The following is a 14,587-nucleotide window of genomic DNA, read 5'->3' as shown; positions in this document are numbered from 1 at the left end:
GAGGCGCGGGAACAAATGGTATTTGTAGGTAGGTAGAAATGAAACGGTACCGAGTGTCCATAGTAGCGAGGGTTTGATAATCCAACAGGGGTCAGCTACAGGGGGAGGAGGAAAGAACGACTTAGCCAGTATCTCGCTTTTCTCCTGGTTGGTGGACGCTTCGGAGTTGGTGCCGTCCGGTCTTGAAGTGATTAGCGAGGGTACCCGGGTCTTGCCACCGTCCCGGGGTTCTGAAGATATGTACTTATTAGCAGTCCAAAGATCATTACCTTCAATATCCTCTAGCCAGTCCAACCAATGCTGCTTCTTCGTTGCCGTGATTTCGTTCGCGTAAAGATCCTTGGCAGCCTTGAGTTCCTCGTGGCTGGGATGAAGTGGGATCCCGCGCATTTGATATGATACTTTGCTGAGGTTCTTGATGCGAGTTTTGAGGTCTGAGAGACGTTTTGTCCACCATCTTTTGGAGTGTGGGCAAGGTTTCGAGTACGGTACGCATGCTTCCATGGTAGATACGATGGATTGGGTGAGGTGTTGAGCGGTGTTCTGAAACTCGACCTCTGACGCTAAAGGTTGAGCTGGGTTAGTCGATATGAGTCCTTTGAGGCGCTCATTGAACTTCTGCCAGTCTACCTCCCGCCAGTTGCGGTGTGGATCGGTTTGGGCGCGAGGAGTTTCTAAGTCTAAGGTTAGTAGAATGGGCACGTGGTCAGTCCTTGGTCCTCATAGTTCCGGGGCAGTTTCGCATGAGACGATGGCGTCAATTAGGGATTCCGTTCCAAAAACGTTATCCGGCCGGGTCCAGTTACCGGTGCTGGTGGACTGTAAGGTGGGGGTGCCCTGCGGGAGGAATTGAAGCATGCTGTGGTCGGCTATGAGGTCTATTAAGGGATTAGCGGCAGTATAGTTAAATAAGTGGCGATTGCGGATATCTTCCCACAGGGGATGGTGTCGGTTGAAGTCCCCAAGCCAGAGCATGTGATCGTGCTCATTGGTTCTAAGTGACTCGATATTAGCTTCTAAAAAGGAATCAAAAGTGGTTAGTGTGTTCTGGTGAGTGCCGTCGTTGTAGATATTAAATATCGTGCAGCGACCGTAGTGTCCGGACAGCTGGATGGCCACTATGTCGGAAGATGGGAATGGAATTTGCTTCCACGAGTTGGTGTCCAGTTTGGCGTTGATGAGTGTGATGGACCTGGTGCGTTGCTGGGAGTGGGTGAAGGCGTTGCATTGGGTGGTGCGGTGTTGGTCGCCGCAAGTGCCACAAATATCGGCTGTTCCTGCGCAATTTCGAGCTATGTGGCCATATTGTTGGCATTTCGCGCAGCGAATTGGTTCCTTTTTGTCCTTGCGGACAGTTACACGCTCGTTGTCGATGCATAGACCGTCACGAAGGATGTTGTTGGCTGTAGGTGCGTCAGCGACTTGGAGGAGGGCAAATGCCTTACGCTGTTGTTGTGTCCTGCGAATGGGGGGTTTGATCCAACGGATGGATGTTAGGGAGTCCGTAGGTAGTTGATTTTCGTCTTCAATGCGGTGGAGGAATTGTTCATCTCCTAGCTGTAACTGAATCGGTAAGTATTCCAGAACTAAAGCGTATGTACGGAAGCGGAACGATACTGTGGCATCAAACTGTCCTTCAAATAAGGTGCGTCCTGTGGGGTCTCATAGCCAGGAGGCTAAGGGTTCTGAATCTAATTCTATGATGATGGCTCCGTTACGTAGTACTGTTACCGCCTTTATGTCTCCCATCGGGGTGTCCTCGTTGCGGATGTTAGCTAATGCTTCCTTCATTCGCGTGGCTATCTCTTTGTTAGTGACGGTGGGAGGGAATGGAGGCTTTCCTGGGTTAGGGTCGAGTAAAATTTGGCGGGCTCTGATAGCCGCCCGGCCTACTGCTTGGTCTACCTTAGGTGGGAGGTGCGCTGCTGCCACTGTGCTGTATGTTGGCGGAGTATGGACTTGCGTAGGTGGTGGGGTCGACAACATTTGCGTGGAGAGATGGTTGATTCTGTCTTGCGTGACGTCTAGCGATGGGGTGAGGACTTTGATGGCGTTCTGACAGTCGACGACCGAAGTGTATAAAGCATCTGCCGCCTCCTCCAGTCGTTCCGCAGCTATGGAAACTCCACCCTCTTGTTCTGTTCTCTCGTCTCTTGCAATGCGGTGTAGGCGTTCGGCTTTGTCGAGTGACGAGATCAAGGTATTTTCCGCTTGTTGGGCCGTTTTGGCTAGGGCTTGTGAGGCGGTGTGTACCTCCGCTACTTGAGGCGCGAGGGCTGCTATTGCGTGGTCAACTAAGCGATAAGTTATTGATTCAGACAAGGAATTGGTGAGGGTATCAGCGAGACGTTGAGCAGCCGCGTCCGCTATTTCGCAAGCAATTTGTTTCTTCAGAATGAAGGCAACGGCCCTAATTGCTGCAGTAACCGGTACCGGGGTAACAGCTGACATCTGAGTGATGTGGAAGAGGATGGAGACAAGGTGTGTCAACGTGTATGGTTGGCCTTCGTGACATAACAGTTTGGAGGCGAGGAACTTCTCGGCGCTGTCTGTGTCCATGACATTGCTGGGTGTTGCGATGATCTCTTCGAGTGATATGTTAGTTCTGGTGGTTCTCCGGGTATTGGGACCGTTGCTTGGGATCGGGGAATTGGATTTGGGAGGGCCTGTTCCGCTTCCGGGGGCTTGCCTTCCTGTGGGCATGTTAGTACTGTTTTTGAGTTATATACTTGTTTTAGTTGTTTTTTGGAGTTTATTGATGTATATCTAGATAGAGAGCGGTCTATATGGGTTAGTTTGGTTGCGCAAAGGCGCCGTTTGGCAGCCTTGACGCTGTTGAGCGCGATGTTGAAATTTTGAGTTTCGGGGTCCTAGCCGGGGTGCCACTTGGTTCAGGTCCAAGAAGCGATAAGTGTCTGCTTAGCATTGGTGACGTCGCACTTGTAAGCCTGTGCAGGAGGATAGGGGTCTGCATGAAAACGGCATTTCAGCGAGGTTGGTTGACATTAAGATCTTCAGCGACTTCAGTGGCGTCCTCGTTACTCCTAACCACACATTAATTAGGAATTGGCAGCATCAAAGTAGCTAAGCTTGACCTGTAGATGGTTGCTACTCGGGCACCAGCCCTAGCGAGAGCGATGCTATACGCAAGCCCAATTTCGCAGTCACCCCCAGTGACTATGATGCATTTCCCTGCACGCAGAATTAGGAAGAATTAGACTGATGACCTGGGGCGACGTACTAGAAAGATCGAAGGTAAGAGGTGAAGACATTGTGAGTTTTGTAGTGTTGAGTGCGAGTGTTGAACGTTGAGAAGTCGGAGAAGACTAGAGAGTAGGCATGCAAGCGGTATATAAACTGTCTTGATTCGAAGACGTCATAACCCCTTTGAATTTGATAGTCAATACTGTATTGGCCGCGGAGCCATGGATGAGTCCTTCCTCGTACTGAATTGGCCAAGTGCCGACAATTGGCCCAAGGCTTTCAGTGTAGTCACCCAAATATTTTCAAGTCTGTACAGAATAGTGACAAACAATATGTCACCTGAAGGCGTGAGGCGGCCGATTAATAGAATCTGCACTGCTGTAGAAATTAAGCTGGCCTTATCATATCTCCATTCACCCCGAATCCCAGCACCTCTCATGTATTGACTGAAGTATGACCCACTTGAAATGAGATGATAGAAGTTATCCCTAACCATACATCAGGGCTACAGTACCTGCGCTACTTTTGCTTGCCCGTAGCTTTCCCTTTACCCTTATGGAAAGCCTTGCCCTCAAAACCAGGTCGAGCTTTAGTTTTCCCCTTTGACGACGACGACTTCCTTTTATCGCTTCGTCGCTCATTTCGCATCGCGATGTTATCTGATCGTTTCTTCTGTTTTGCAGCCATGGAAGCTGCGAGTTGGTCTTTCCTCTCCTCCCTGCAACAATATAAGTATCAATAAAAAACCAAGTGATCATCAACAGCTTACCAGGACTTGATGCTCTTCACTTTCTCCTTTTCTTTCCGTTTTACTGCCTTCTTCAGGCGCCCTTCGTCATCCTTGACCTTGACACCTTCAACACGCGCCTCCGCTTTTGCCCAACGACTCTTATCTTCTATGGCCTTGCGTTTGTCCTCCGGCATCGAATCCAATTTTTCCTTCCGCGCAGCGAGTTGCGACAGAGCTTGATTAGGATTAGAAGACGTCTTGAGTGATGCAGCCTTTTTGCTCGAACTCCCGGCCACCACAGAAAAAGATACATTAGTCAATGGACCGTCGATATGACGAGATGCTGCAGTTCCTTTCGAAGCGACTGGCAAGTCCGGAACAAGTAGCTGATTCTGTTTGTCGAGCACAGAGGGATGAACTCAAGCTCAAACCTCGCAAGGTGCGAAAATACCTTGACAAGAAGACCCTTCGTCACTTCCTTCTTGCTTCCTTTTTTACCTTCAGCCTCTGCCTTGCGCCTCTCTTTTGTCTCTTTTCGTCTTTTTTCACGAAGCGCGGCGCGTTGCTTTCTCCTTTCTTCCAAAAGCTCGTCTTTATCTCCCGGCTCTCCACCACCTTGTCCACCACGTCGGAGAGCTGCCATGCGCAAATGTAATTTATCTCGGAGAGCAGCGATACTCTCTGGTTTAGCCATGGGCACTATAGAATCGAGTGGGGCGGTCACGACAGTATCGCCGAGATCTACATCATCCACTTGCATAACGTCGTCCTCGTCGCCGGCATCAGAATCAGACCCGAGTACCGCAGCTTTCCGCTTCCCCTTGACTTTCGAGTTGTTTTTTTCTAGCTCAAGAGCAGCTTCGTTCTGAAGGTCGATGACTGACTTTTGATTGGCTGGGTCCAGCTAGGAAAATAAGAACTCAGACTCAAAAGAGAACATCAGGCAGTGATGATAGTGGCAGACCTTATCCCTACGAGCCTTTTTTGATGCCTCCTTCGCAGCTTGTTTGGGTGCCTTCTTGTTTTTGCTGTGTTTTTGATACTTGGACGGAACCTGTCCGATGCGCACGACGCGATTCAGATTCATCAATGAACGACTGAAAATTTAAATAACACACATTGTCGTCTGCATCATGATCATCTTTCGGCAGGTAGTACTTGGCAGGTATCAAGTTTAGTAAAGCCTCGAAGGTGTCATTATGAGCCTCGACTGAGGCGCGCAGGACTTCGACGGGTGTTGTGGGCATTAGTACGAACAGGCACGAAAGAACGGAGATCAGATAGTTTGCAACGGGAGCAGAATTCAGATTATTATTACGTCATACAGGTCTACAAGTCTATGTAAATAAGTACTATGTGGCCATGTCGTCTGAAGCTGAAGCTTGAGCTTGAAGATCTGAAGTATGCATGTACTATGTAGCTATCCGATATGAACGTTGTCAACCACAATAATACTTACTCTAAGATCATAAGACCTAGGGAGACTGAACAATTTAGAGGAAAACTGAGATGAAGTCTGGAGGCATTGTAGTCTGTAGAACATCATTGCATTGACAACGCCTCTATTTTATGATTCTTGTAAGTGTCGTGTACTAGAAGATGACTATGAATGATTTGTATGTCCCGCCGAGTGTTCAATGTCCGAAAAGCACATGCTATGAGCCAAGCTCAGTCCATCTGAGTGCTGGCACATCCTCAATACACAAATGCTTAAGCGCAGTCTAGCTGCACTTGCAAACTTCGGACAATGCACAAAGAAAAGTATTGATGCTTATCATAAAAGCCTAATTATAAGTGCCACTGGTGTCAGGCTGCCGCTTGGGCGGCAAAGTACCATGGACACCGTGTTCTCACACCTTCAATATACTCAGTAAACTCGATGCAGTTGAAAAGTGACATGATAAAATATAAAATATCTAGTGTACATGAGTTTTGAAGTGTGTTGCGTATTACCCATCGATCGATTGTACAAGGTGATACTTAGTACATGCCAGTGATGTTTGAGAAAATGATCGGAAGCGGAAGTCGGGAACTTGCTATGTAACACCATGATACAACATATTGATGGCAATAAGTTTAACAAGGTTTGTGGTCCAGCGACGTGCCAGCTGGAGCCTATTGCGTTAATCGCGCATGACCGTAATATGAACGGTATCAAGAAACACAATGTGTGTTGTTAATCGTTCGTTTCCATACTCATGCCAGCAGGATCTTGTTGACCCATTGCGTTAATAACAAATTGCTCATGCAGCCAAAGTGCAGTCGCAAACCGGTACTAATCCGAGTGAAGGTCCAACTAGGGCACTCTACCTGGCATCTCTTGCTCATCTTCTGCTAACAGTCGTCCATGTCGACATTCACCGTTCTTATTTTGATGTACGTCTGTCTTGCTGGTGTCGGAGTGTTTCTCGACTACATATTCGCCAAGAAGAACCCACAATATCCCCCTGGTCCTCGGGGCCTGCCTCTAGTTGGGAACATTCGAGACATACCTTTTGTCAAGCCCTGGCTCACCTTCGCTGAATGGGGCAAGAAATATGGTAAAAGTCTCCCATTTTTTCAGAATCATACATTTTAATGCCATTGCGCGCAGGTGATATTTCGCATGCCAGTGTTCTAGGTATGCACATCTTCGTGCTGAACTCCGCCAAAACTGCGGTGGAAATGCTGGACAAGAAGAGTTCTATATACTCTGACCGTCCAGTTGTTCCTATGAGTGGCGAACTTATGGGCTATGGGCAAACTTTGCCTTATCTCCGTTACGGTGAACACTTTCGCTCGTTCCGCAAGAATTTCCATCGCGCCCTTGGTAGTCGCGCTGCTTTGGTTGTCTACCAGCCCATAGAGGAGATGGAGACCCGCAGATTCCTGAAGCGTGTACTAGCGAAACCTGACCAACTGCAAGCACACATTCGACAGTATGTATTCTGTAGTGTTACTACTGGCTTAACCTTGAAACTTTCTAGCACCACTGGCGCTATCATTCTGCGCATCTGTTATGGTTATGAAGTCAAGGAGAATAATGATCCTCTCGTTGACATTGCAGAACGTACTTTAGACGAATTCTCGCGGCACGCTTACATCGGTGAATTTATGGTTGACTTCCTGCCATCCTGTAAGGCCATGACATTTCGGCGTTCGCTCTCAATAGCCTGACTATGTTCTAGTGGCAAAGGTCCCAGAGTGGTTCCCTGGTGCTGGCTTCAAACGCATAGCCCGTGAGTGCAGAGTGACCGTCGAAGAGATGGCTGCTATACCCTACAAGTTTGTCAAAGATCAGATGGTGACTAAGATTTGAAGTTTTTCCGCTACGCACTATTGATTGAGTTTTACAGGTTGCTGGCATTGCCTCCAAGTCTTTTTCTTCAGATCTGCTAAAGGACCGTATTTTGACTGCGGAAGAGGATCACATTGTGAAGTGGTCTGCTCTATCACTATTCAGCGCTGGTGCCGACACGGTTTGTCCGTTTGAAACCATCATATGCTGGGGCTAACGCCTGTTTTCTCAGACTGTTTCTGCGATCTACTCATTTTTCCTGGCTATGACACTTTTCCCTGATGTGCAGAAGAAGGCTCAGGCTGAAATTGATGCTGTTGTTGGCCCTGATCGTCTTCCCTCCTTCGCCGATCGCACCTCCCTCCCCTACATCGAGGCGCTTGTTAAGGAGGTCCTCCGCTGGAATGTTGTCATACCTACTGGTATGCGTACCTCGTTTATCGTAATCTTTAGTTGACCAACAGTGCCCGATGTCAGTTGATCACAGCGTAACTGAGGATGACATCCACGATGGGTATCACATTCCAAAAGGCTCCGTGATAATCCCTAACATATGGTTGGTACTCTCCTTGTGCATATGGTATATTAACGCTTTGAATTGTGACAGGTTCATGCTCAATGATCCGCAGACATACGTCAACCCCTCGGAATTCAATCCTGAGCGCTTTTTGGCCAAGGATGGAAAAGAGCCTGAGACCGATCCTCGCACATTGTGCTTCGGTTTTGGTAGACGGTGAGAGTTGAGTCGCTGTTACATTTTGAATGAAACGCTAAGGTTCTGTTCTATAGGCTCTGCCCAGGTATGCACGACTGACAGGACACTGACAAGTTTTCTAACGTTGATCGCTTTCGACTGTATAGGTCTGCATCTCGCTGATGCATCCATCTGGTTAACTGCCGCAATGTCACTTGCAGTGTTCGGCGTTTCCAAGGTTGTCGAGAATGGCGTTGAAATCACCCCTGAAATTGACCCCTCATCCGGGTTGATCAGGTATGTTGCGTATCTTAATATCACTACGGTGCTCTGGACATACACACTCGCAGCCATCCCAAGCCTTTCAAGTGCTCGATCGAGGCTCGCTCTGAAAAAGCCTCTACACTAATTCAACAAGATACTTAAGTACTAAGTATTGCTAACTGGCGGTTGTTTCACACAGTAGCATTCTCACCTTTATGTTTGCAAGGCTCGAGGCTACATCACAATGTATTCTACGATTTATTATGTTTGATCACACGAGGGAACTCGCGGGGTGAATGATGCATGAATGCTCTCTTCCTCTGCAATTGATTGTGAGCTAGAACACACTGCCATTCAGAGCACCTTGAGACGAGGCTTTCAGGCCTTTGTCCCTGTTACTATGTTGTTTCCGTGTATAAACTTTCTTCGTTGTACCATCATATGAACGTTAGTGATGAGGTACTACCCGTACTACGTGAATTTCTTTGTCAGAGATTCCTCAGGCTGGATGTCCTCGCAACAGCGCCGCAGGCAGTGTGCCTGACCTGAGCTAGTAACACCGTTGTCTTCGCTTGCGATGATTGATTTGGGCTTTTTGTTATTTTGTGCTCTGCTTGACCATCTCACTTCGCGTGGGCGCAGACCACGGTACCGTGAGGTTAGCCAGCCAATGTCGACAGTGCGGGGTACAATGTACATGTGGCAGGCGGCTATACCCGGCGGCGGGTAAAATAAGAGGCGCCGCTTTGTGGCCAGCAAGTTGTGATCCTCGAATCAAAATAAGCAGGTTCTTGTGGACTGCTGTTACACACCCTATCGATTAACTAGCCAATGGCAAGCCTGTCAGCAACCACCTCATTGGAACAAATTCACATAATATAATGGGCTACCTCTTTCATCCGAGTCGTTCCCTTGTACCACCATGATTGCGCCGCAGGATGACGAGGAGACACCTCTCCTGCAACGACCAGAGCAGCGAACAACTAAGACACCTCTGCCCTGGGATCGATTTTGGATTATACTGCTCTTGGAGGTGCCAAGTTTTCTTTCTTTTCAGACCCTTGCCCCGTTCATTCCCCAAGTGAGTAAATTTCCCTTTGCTAGACTTAGATCTGACCACAACTGGAACTTTGTCAAGCTCATTAGAGACATTGGAGTGACTCACGGAGACGAATCCCAGGTTGGTTACTATGTCGGCATCCTTGTAAGTGTCTTCATTGTTCCTACTCCTTCATTCGTCCCTGATATTCTCTCGAGCAATCATCATACTTCGCAGCACATATGCTGACTATTTTCCATTGGAGTTGGCTATCCGACCACATCGGGCGGAAGCCTGTAATACTGACAGCTTTATTAGCAATCATTGTTTCGATGTTTTCGTTTGGGCTGTCGAAGACTTTCCTTGGTCTGCTGGCCAGGTCAGCGTGTTCAGTCAAAAAGTAGTCGTGACTACCAATACTAATATCCTTGACCAGTCGTGTTTTCTGCGGAGCATTTAATTCGAGCGATGGCGTCCTCGAGACCTTGGTGATGGACACCACTGACGTGACCAATATGCCCGAGGCATACGGTTATATACCAATTCCATGGATGATCGGAAACACAGTTGGGTAGGCGTACAGTACATTTTCTCTCGCACTGAGGTTCACGGCATCTACTAGACCACTCATTGGAGGATCGCTCTCCCGACCAGCAGACAGATTTCCTGACATCTTTGGGCGATCAGAACTCCTGAAAACTTATCCATATCTCTTGCCATGCTCTATTTCAGCATTTTTTATGTCGATAGCTTGGCTAATCACGTATTTTCGTCTTAAAGAGGTGAGCGTGATGCTGAAAACTTATATCTGGATCACACCAAGTATGGTTGTCAGAGCGCTTCTACCAGGACACCGCTTTGGGAGCTAATTAAAGGAAGATTCTTCCGAGAGTCATACCAAAAGCTTCGCCAGCCATCGAGCAATGTTGATCCTGGAGAAGCCCAATCAAAGCCGCTTCCGCTACATGCCTTGTTAACCTCGAAAGTGTTGAGGATAACAGCGAGTTATGCTACCACAAACCTGCTTTACATGGCGTTTACTTCGGTCCAACCTGTTTTCTATGCGACACCGATTGAACTTGGTGGTCTTTCCCTTGACCCTCCTCGCATAGGCGCTTTGCTTGCGGCACAAGGTGTCGCACATGGCATATTTCAGCTACTTTTCAACGCTCGTTTACATGATCGCTTCGGTGCAGGAGCTATCCACATCACCGGCGTTAGCTCTGGCATACCCATCATCATTTTATTTCCAGTCATCAATGCTCTGGCTCGAGCCTATGGAGTAGGTATGGCGGTATGGCTGTGTGTTGCTGTCCAGCTTGCGCTGACTACTAGCCTGGTCATGTGCTACCGTATGTCAATCCATCAATTCCTGCGTTCTGCTAAACTAAGAAGAACTCATAGCCTGCATGTCCTTATTCGTCAGAGCAGCTGCTCCCAATCAAGCCTCGTTCGGAGCAACCAATGGAATTGTCCTGGCAGCCGTCACAGTAACAAGTATCATCGGTCCGGCGTCTGCAGCTTCGGTCTTCTCTTATTCATTGCAGGAAGGGCATGATGCGTGGTCGATATACTACTTCTTGATGGCAATTGCACTTCTTGCGGTAGGTACTGCTCTATTACTTCCCCGTGATCCTAGTGTATGGGAAGATTCCCAATGATATTATCGCGAATGACCGCGTGCTATGACAGTGTAGGGGGAAGAACTGGCAAACTCGAATCTCCTGGTGTTCGCGATGAGTTTGAACAATGGTTTAAAGCATTTGACCTTGTTCAGGATGTGTTCTATGTGGTGCGTTTTCGTTCCCAGTTCCACTCTGAGAGTGTCTCGTTGTCTGGCATGGGCCGGGCATGTGAAGAGGAAATGATGGCAATTCGTTTCCTTCGTTGTATCGCTAGCATGTCGCTGTCTGACTTCGCTACGCGATGAAGATGTTTATTGAGTGGTGTGTATCCTGTTCGGACTTGGAACAGAACAGAGCTCTTGGAACCCTGTCGATGATATCTGTGAAGTGTTTCCGAGGGTCTATGGTGTGCAGGATAGCATAATGTGCGCATGATCTTTGACGCTTCCTGTTTAATTTCCGCTCAGAAGTTCTGCAGTGTCAATCATTATGCTGTAGATTATCATCTTATCATGCAAAAAAACAGCATCTGCATGCATGATATATTGTATGTGAATGAGCTATATTGAAATAAAAGATAGTTCAAGTGTAAAGCGTTGGCTGCGTGCAGCAGAAATTGGGACTCGCACGCAGGTGTATCGAACCAATGATGATTATAACAGAGATTGAGTAGTACAGCTCAGTTGTGCGTGAGAGATCTTGTCCCATATGTAAGAGAAATGAAAACTTACAGGCACCAAACGGTGTGAACGTTCACGTTCAAACTTGAGCAGATGGGAGGCTGGGCGGGTTGCATCGAGTATCGAAAGAACAAGCATAAGCAGACTGATTCGGGAAAAGTGCATGGGAGAAGAATGGAACCTGGATTCCGGAGTGTGCCAGAATTTCAGATCAGGCTAGCATGTATACTTTGCAGATATACGAAATGACGGTAACCTTGTGGTCAATATCTATATCCCACGATGGTCATAACACAGTTCAATTTTACCTGAGATGTATAGCGTATTATATTGTGGAGTGGGAACTCGGCAGCATGTTGTAAGAGACGGAGCAGAGAGGTTCCAAAAGGTAGTCGGCCTCGAGAAGGCGCAGCAGTGCAATGGGTTTCACGTTTGCGCCCTAGCACGAGGGGACCACATGAGACGCACACAGGTGGACACCGCTCCAAGGTCATCATAAAATTACATATTGCAGATACAGTGACAGTTCAGCCTAGAAGTTCGAGAGCATCGTTAAATAACTAGAAATAGATATCTGTCTCCAATGAGATATAGAGCCAGATACATCCATTATAAAACTCACCTGGGTCATCACGGACATCATAGTGACAAGGGCGTAAAAACAGGGATCGTAAATGAAGCGGCCGCCATCTAATCCTCACTTTCGACTGCACTCCTTTAAACAACTGACAAGCACGTTCCTGGGGAAGACAGTATTCTGAACAGGTGTAGTACAGAGTTCTCTGGAGACATACCCGAACTGTCCATCGAAATGGTAGAGAATCTCGGTTATAGTTTATATTTGAAGTAGGTGAGTACTCAGTGGCTCCGTACCATGGCATGGAATCGACTGAAAACCTCTTCGGATTTGCAATGTCAACATTGGGTAAATAAGACCGTGAGACAGCCTACCGGTACGAAGCTGTAGAGGTGATCTGGGGGAGGCGACACATAAGATTGGCTGTAACTATTGTCCTAAGAGAATTCCCCAAATGTAAGACTGACAAGAGTGTGCTAAAATAACCTGAAAACTCACCACGTTGGCGTACATGTAACTCGACGCAGCGCCGTATGGATGATTGATCATGACGGTCCAGCATGAACGAGTAGTACGAGTATGGCGGTATACTATGTGCTCCCTTCTGTTCGCTGCAGCGGGGTCAGAAAACCGCACGCAGGTGAACGTTGAAGGAAGACCGCTCTACACCGAGGCGACCATGTGAAGGATGCAGTGCCGATACGGCCCGAGGCGAGATAACTTGGCAGGTTGTGATGGACATAGCCCGAATTCAAGTGAACGGCTGTGAACCGAAGTCCTGGGTTTAAATTTAGTTACATGATACTTGAAGATCATGATGAGTCTTTACTTAGACTCAGACTCTTTTGAGAATCGAACTGTGCCCACCCGAATGCACCAGCCATGCCGAGTTTACCTGCCAGCCGTGGCCACTGCCAGGCCAATCATGATGCTAAACTTGGCCAGGCCCTTGCCATGGCATTGCCGCCGCGGAGATGTCCGACTCCCGGACCCGATATACTGCTAGGTCAGAGAAAATTTATGTTTTCATAGTACGACCCGTGGATTTATTAATGATGGGACAGAATCTAGTTCGCTAGAATAGTTTAGAGTCTCAGCGAAGCTTTGGAATAATGCTGAAGTGAGAGACTATATGTACTATGTCACATCACTGCAATCAAGAAGGTGCCAAGAAGAGAAACGGAGTAAACACGAACAAATCAAGTGCAGATTGGCACAGCACATCCGAGTCGCGGTTATAGTTTGCATGGCATTGGTATATATTTATCACGCAGTGCCCGCCTGAGCGTCACACAATCATGATCATCAGTTGCAAATTGTTCTAGTCCAGCATAGTAATTTTTGTACATGAACCCGGGAATGATGACCGTAGAATATGGAATGTTCGAACCTTGCCGGCAGCAGCAGCAATGTTCTAGTCCTTCAATTCACTATGATCACGAGGAGGGTACATGAAACAGATCAAAGACTTGGCTGGACATCGTTCACTCAGTGCACAGGCACCGTCTCGATAGGTAATTAGAATAGTCAACGAATTCCATTTCACATTTGAACGTCTTTCCAGGATGGGGAGTTGCACGATGACGTAAAATTAAACGTCCGCTCAGCAGTTCCACGGTGGTACTAGTTGTCTTTTTCTTATTCAGTTTTGCTATCTAGGCTATTCCATTCACATGGCCAGCTGTTTTGGATTGGATGCGCGATGATATTTCCACATCTCAGGCAAAGACTGTATGTTTATGTTCTTGATTTTTGTTGCAAGTACACTTTCTGAGGTCGAACGAGTACCTACATGGATGACAGGGTCTTATGGTCGACAGACTCTAAACATTGCTCCGTGAGCCGAGGACCGAGTACTGAGGACTGATGAACGAATCCATGGCGAGCTATTGATGAAGGAGATGCGAGCCAGGATGTTGCATGCATAACAGTGTACACCTTTTTTCTACTGACGGACGAGAACAATATTCTGCAAGTTTTTGGACCTCATGGCAGAGTCGCCTGCCTCGTTCTTCGTGCCTACTAAGCGTCATATTGACTCGGATCTCAGGTGGCATCATGCTCAATAGTCGATGACCAGTCAATATCAGAACAAATACCTCGATGAGTACACTATGGAGAACACGTCATGACTGATCGGCTTTTTTTACTAGCACATGTTAATGTATTGGAAGACTGTTCACCTCCTTCGACCTCACTCGGAATCACGGTCGAGCTTGAAACGTGGTAAGCCATTTCCCCTTCTACATAATACCTTCGTCAAAACTCATCGAAATTCCAGGACTGCTATCACATTTTCTCGGATATCGATGCCCGAGAGACACGATCAGCCAAGGTCCAACGTCTCCTCTCTTCCTCCCAAGCACATGATTATATTCCCGAGACAGTGGGGCTATCGGGGTTATGGCAGGCAGCAAGCGGCTGCTTGATTGATGCCTCAGCATGCATAGCCGTGGCGGAGGTGTGCAGTGTTGGGCAAATCGGATTGTCTCCTTGA

The 14,587-nt window shown here is 47.6% G+C and overlaps 6 protein-coding genes across 6 annotated transcripts; 2 read left to right on the top strand and 4 right to left on the bottom strand.

Annotated features, from left to right (window-relative positions):
* Nucleotides 1-1,589: 1,589 nt before the first annotated feature.
* Nucleotides 1,590-3,035, bottom strand: HD556DRAFT_252896 (uncharacterized protein). The gene has a single exon (XM_041310032.1). It carries the CDS (start codon nt 2,701-2,703, stop codon nt 1,663-1,665), a length of 1,041 nt encoding a protein of 346 aa, XP_041162484.1. The 5' UTR covers nt 2,704-3,035; the 3' UTR covers nt 1,590-1,662.
* On the bottom strand, nt 2,987-3,272 carry HD556DRAFT_1440932 (uncharacterized protein; the record flags this gene model as incomplete). Its single annotated transcript, XM_041306192.1, has 3 exons — nt 2,987-3,044; nt 3,096-3,192; nt 3,242-3,272. The coding sequence occupies 3 exons, from the start codon at nt 3,270-3,272 to the stop codon at nt 2,987-2,989; spliced, it is 186 nt and encodes a 61-aa protein (XP_041162483.1).
* A 323-nt stretch (nt 3,273-3,595) lies between these two features.
* On the bottom strand, nt 3,596-5,216 carry HD556DRAFT_1356298 (surfeit locus protein 6-domain-containing protein). Its single transcript, XM_041302488.1, has 5 exons — nt 5,053-5,216; nt 4,899-4,988; nt 4,386-4,838; nt 3,974-4,326; nt 3,596-3,922 (listed from the first exon to the last, which is right to left on the bottom strand). The coding sequence occupies exons 1-5, from the start codon at nt 5,179-5,181 to the stop codon at nt 3,724-3,726; spliced, it is 1,224 nt and encodes a 407-aa protein (XP_041162482.1). The 5' UTR covers nt 5,182-5,216; the 3' UTR covers nt 3,596-3,723.
* Nucleotides 5,217-5,973: 757 nt separating this feature from the next.
* Nucleotides 5,974-8,506, top strand: HD556DRAFT_1356293 (cytochrome P450). The gene is made up of 11 exons (XM_041302487.1): nt 5,974-6,474; nt 6,528-6,852; nt 6,901-7,049; nt 7,102-7,217; nt 7,270-7,392; nt 7,444-7,633; nt 7,689-7,767; nt 7,819-7,944; nt 8,001-8,011; nt 8,073-8,202; nt 8,256-8,506. The coding sequence occupies exons 1-11, from the start codon at nt 6,282-6,284 to the stop codon at nt 8,329-8,331; spliced, it is 1,518 nt and encodes a 505-aa protein (XP_041162481.1). The 5' UTR covers nt 5,974-6,281; the 3' UTR covers nt 8,332-8,506.
* A 585-nt stretch (nt 8,507-9,091) lies between these two features.
* Nucleotides 9,092-10,869, top strand: HD556DRAFT_1233453 (major facilitator superfamily domain-containing protein; the record flags this gene model as incomplete). Its single annotated transcript, XM_041297594.1, has 7 exons — nt 9,092-9,250; nt 9,308-9,373; nt 9,427-9,587; nt 9,645-9,779; nt 9,831-9,990; nt 10,044-10,560; nt 10,613-10,869. 7 exons carry the CDS (start codon nt 9,092-9,094, stop codon nt 10,867-10,869), a joined length of 1,455 nt encoding a protein of 484 aa, XP_041162480.1.
* A 919-nt stretch (nt 10,870-11,788) lies between these two features.
* HD556DRAFT_252627 (uncharacterized protein) lies at nt 11,789-13,265 on the bottom strand. Its single transcript, XM_041310031.1, has 6 exons — nt 12,920-13,265; nt 12,758-12,868; nt 12,589-12,701; nt 12,465-12,527; nt 12,136-12,412; nt 11,789-12,087 (listed from the first exon to the last, which is right to left on the bottom strand). Exons 1-6 carry the CDS (start codon nt 12,972-12,974, stop codon nt 12,074-12,076), a joined length of 633 nt encoding a protein of 210 aa, XP_041162479.1. The 5' UTR covers nt 12,975-13,265; the 3' UTR covers nt 11,789-12,073.
* Between the last annotated feature and the right edge of the window lie 1,322 nt (nt 13,266-14,587).

This window comes from Suillus plorans (genome assembly GCF_016647745.1).
Source record: "Suillus plorans strain S12 chromosome Unknown HD556scaffold_16, whole genome shotgun sequence".
Classification (NCBI taxonomy): Eukaryota; Fungi; Basidiomycota; class Agaricomycetes; order Boletales; family Suillaceae; genus Suillus; species Suillus plorans.
The sequence above is the reverse complement of the archived record's forward strand: the minus strand, read 5'-3'. Positions and strand labels throughout refer to the sequence as shown.

Bases quoted from the DNA above. Each gene is read 5' to 3' on its own strand.
- HD556DRAFT_252896 (XM_041310032.1), bottom strand. From the start codon at position 2,703: ATGCCCACAGGAAGGCAAGCCCCCGGAAGCGGAACAGGCCCTCCCAAA.
- HD556DRAFT_1356298 (XM_041302488.1), bottom strand. From the start codon at position 5,181: ATGCCCACAACACCCGTCGAAGTCCTGCGCGCCTCAGTCGAGGCTCAT. The intron at 4,839-4,898 runs GTCTGCCACTAT...TTATTTTCCTAG, and splicing joins AAAAGGCTCGTAGGGATAAG to CTGGACCCAGCCAATCAAAA. The intron at 3,923-3,973 runs GTAAGCTGTTGA...ATATTGTTGCAG, and splicing joins GTGAAGAGCATCAAGTCCTG to GGAGGAGAGGAAAGACCAAC.
- HD556DRAFT_1356293 (XM_041302487.1), top strand. From the start codon at position 6,282: ATGTCGACATTCACCGTTCTTATTTTGATGTACGTCTGTCTTGCTGGT. The intron at 7,050-7,101 runs GTAAGGCCATGA...ACTATGTTCTAG, and splicing joins GGTTGACTTCCTGCCATCCT to TGGCAAAGGTCCCAGAGTGG. The intron at 7,218-7,269 runs GTGACTAAGATT...TGAGTTTTACAG, and splicing joins AGTTTGTCAAAGATCAGATG to GTTGCTGGCATTGCCTCCAA.
- HD556DRAFT_252627 (XM_041310031.1), bottom strand. From the start codon at position 12,974: ATGGCTGGTGCATTCGGGTGGGCACAGTTCGATTCTCAAAAGAGTCTG. The intron at 12,869-12,919 runs GTAAAGACTCAT...ATTTAAACCCAG, and splicing joins TCAAAAGAGTCTGAGTCTAA to GACTTCGGTTCACAGCCGTT. The intron at 12,702-12,757 runs GTAGAGCGGTCT...ACCCCGCTGCAG, and splicing joins CTTCACATGGTCGCCTCGGT to CGAACAGAAGGGAGCACATA.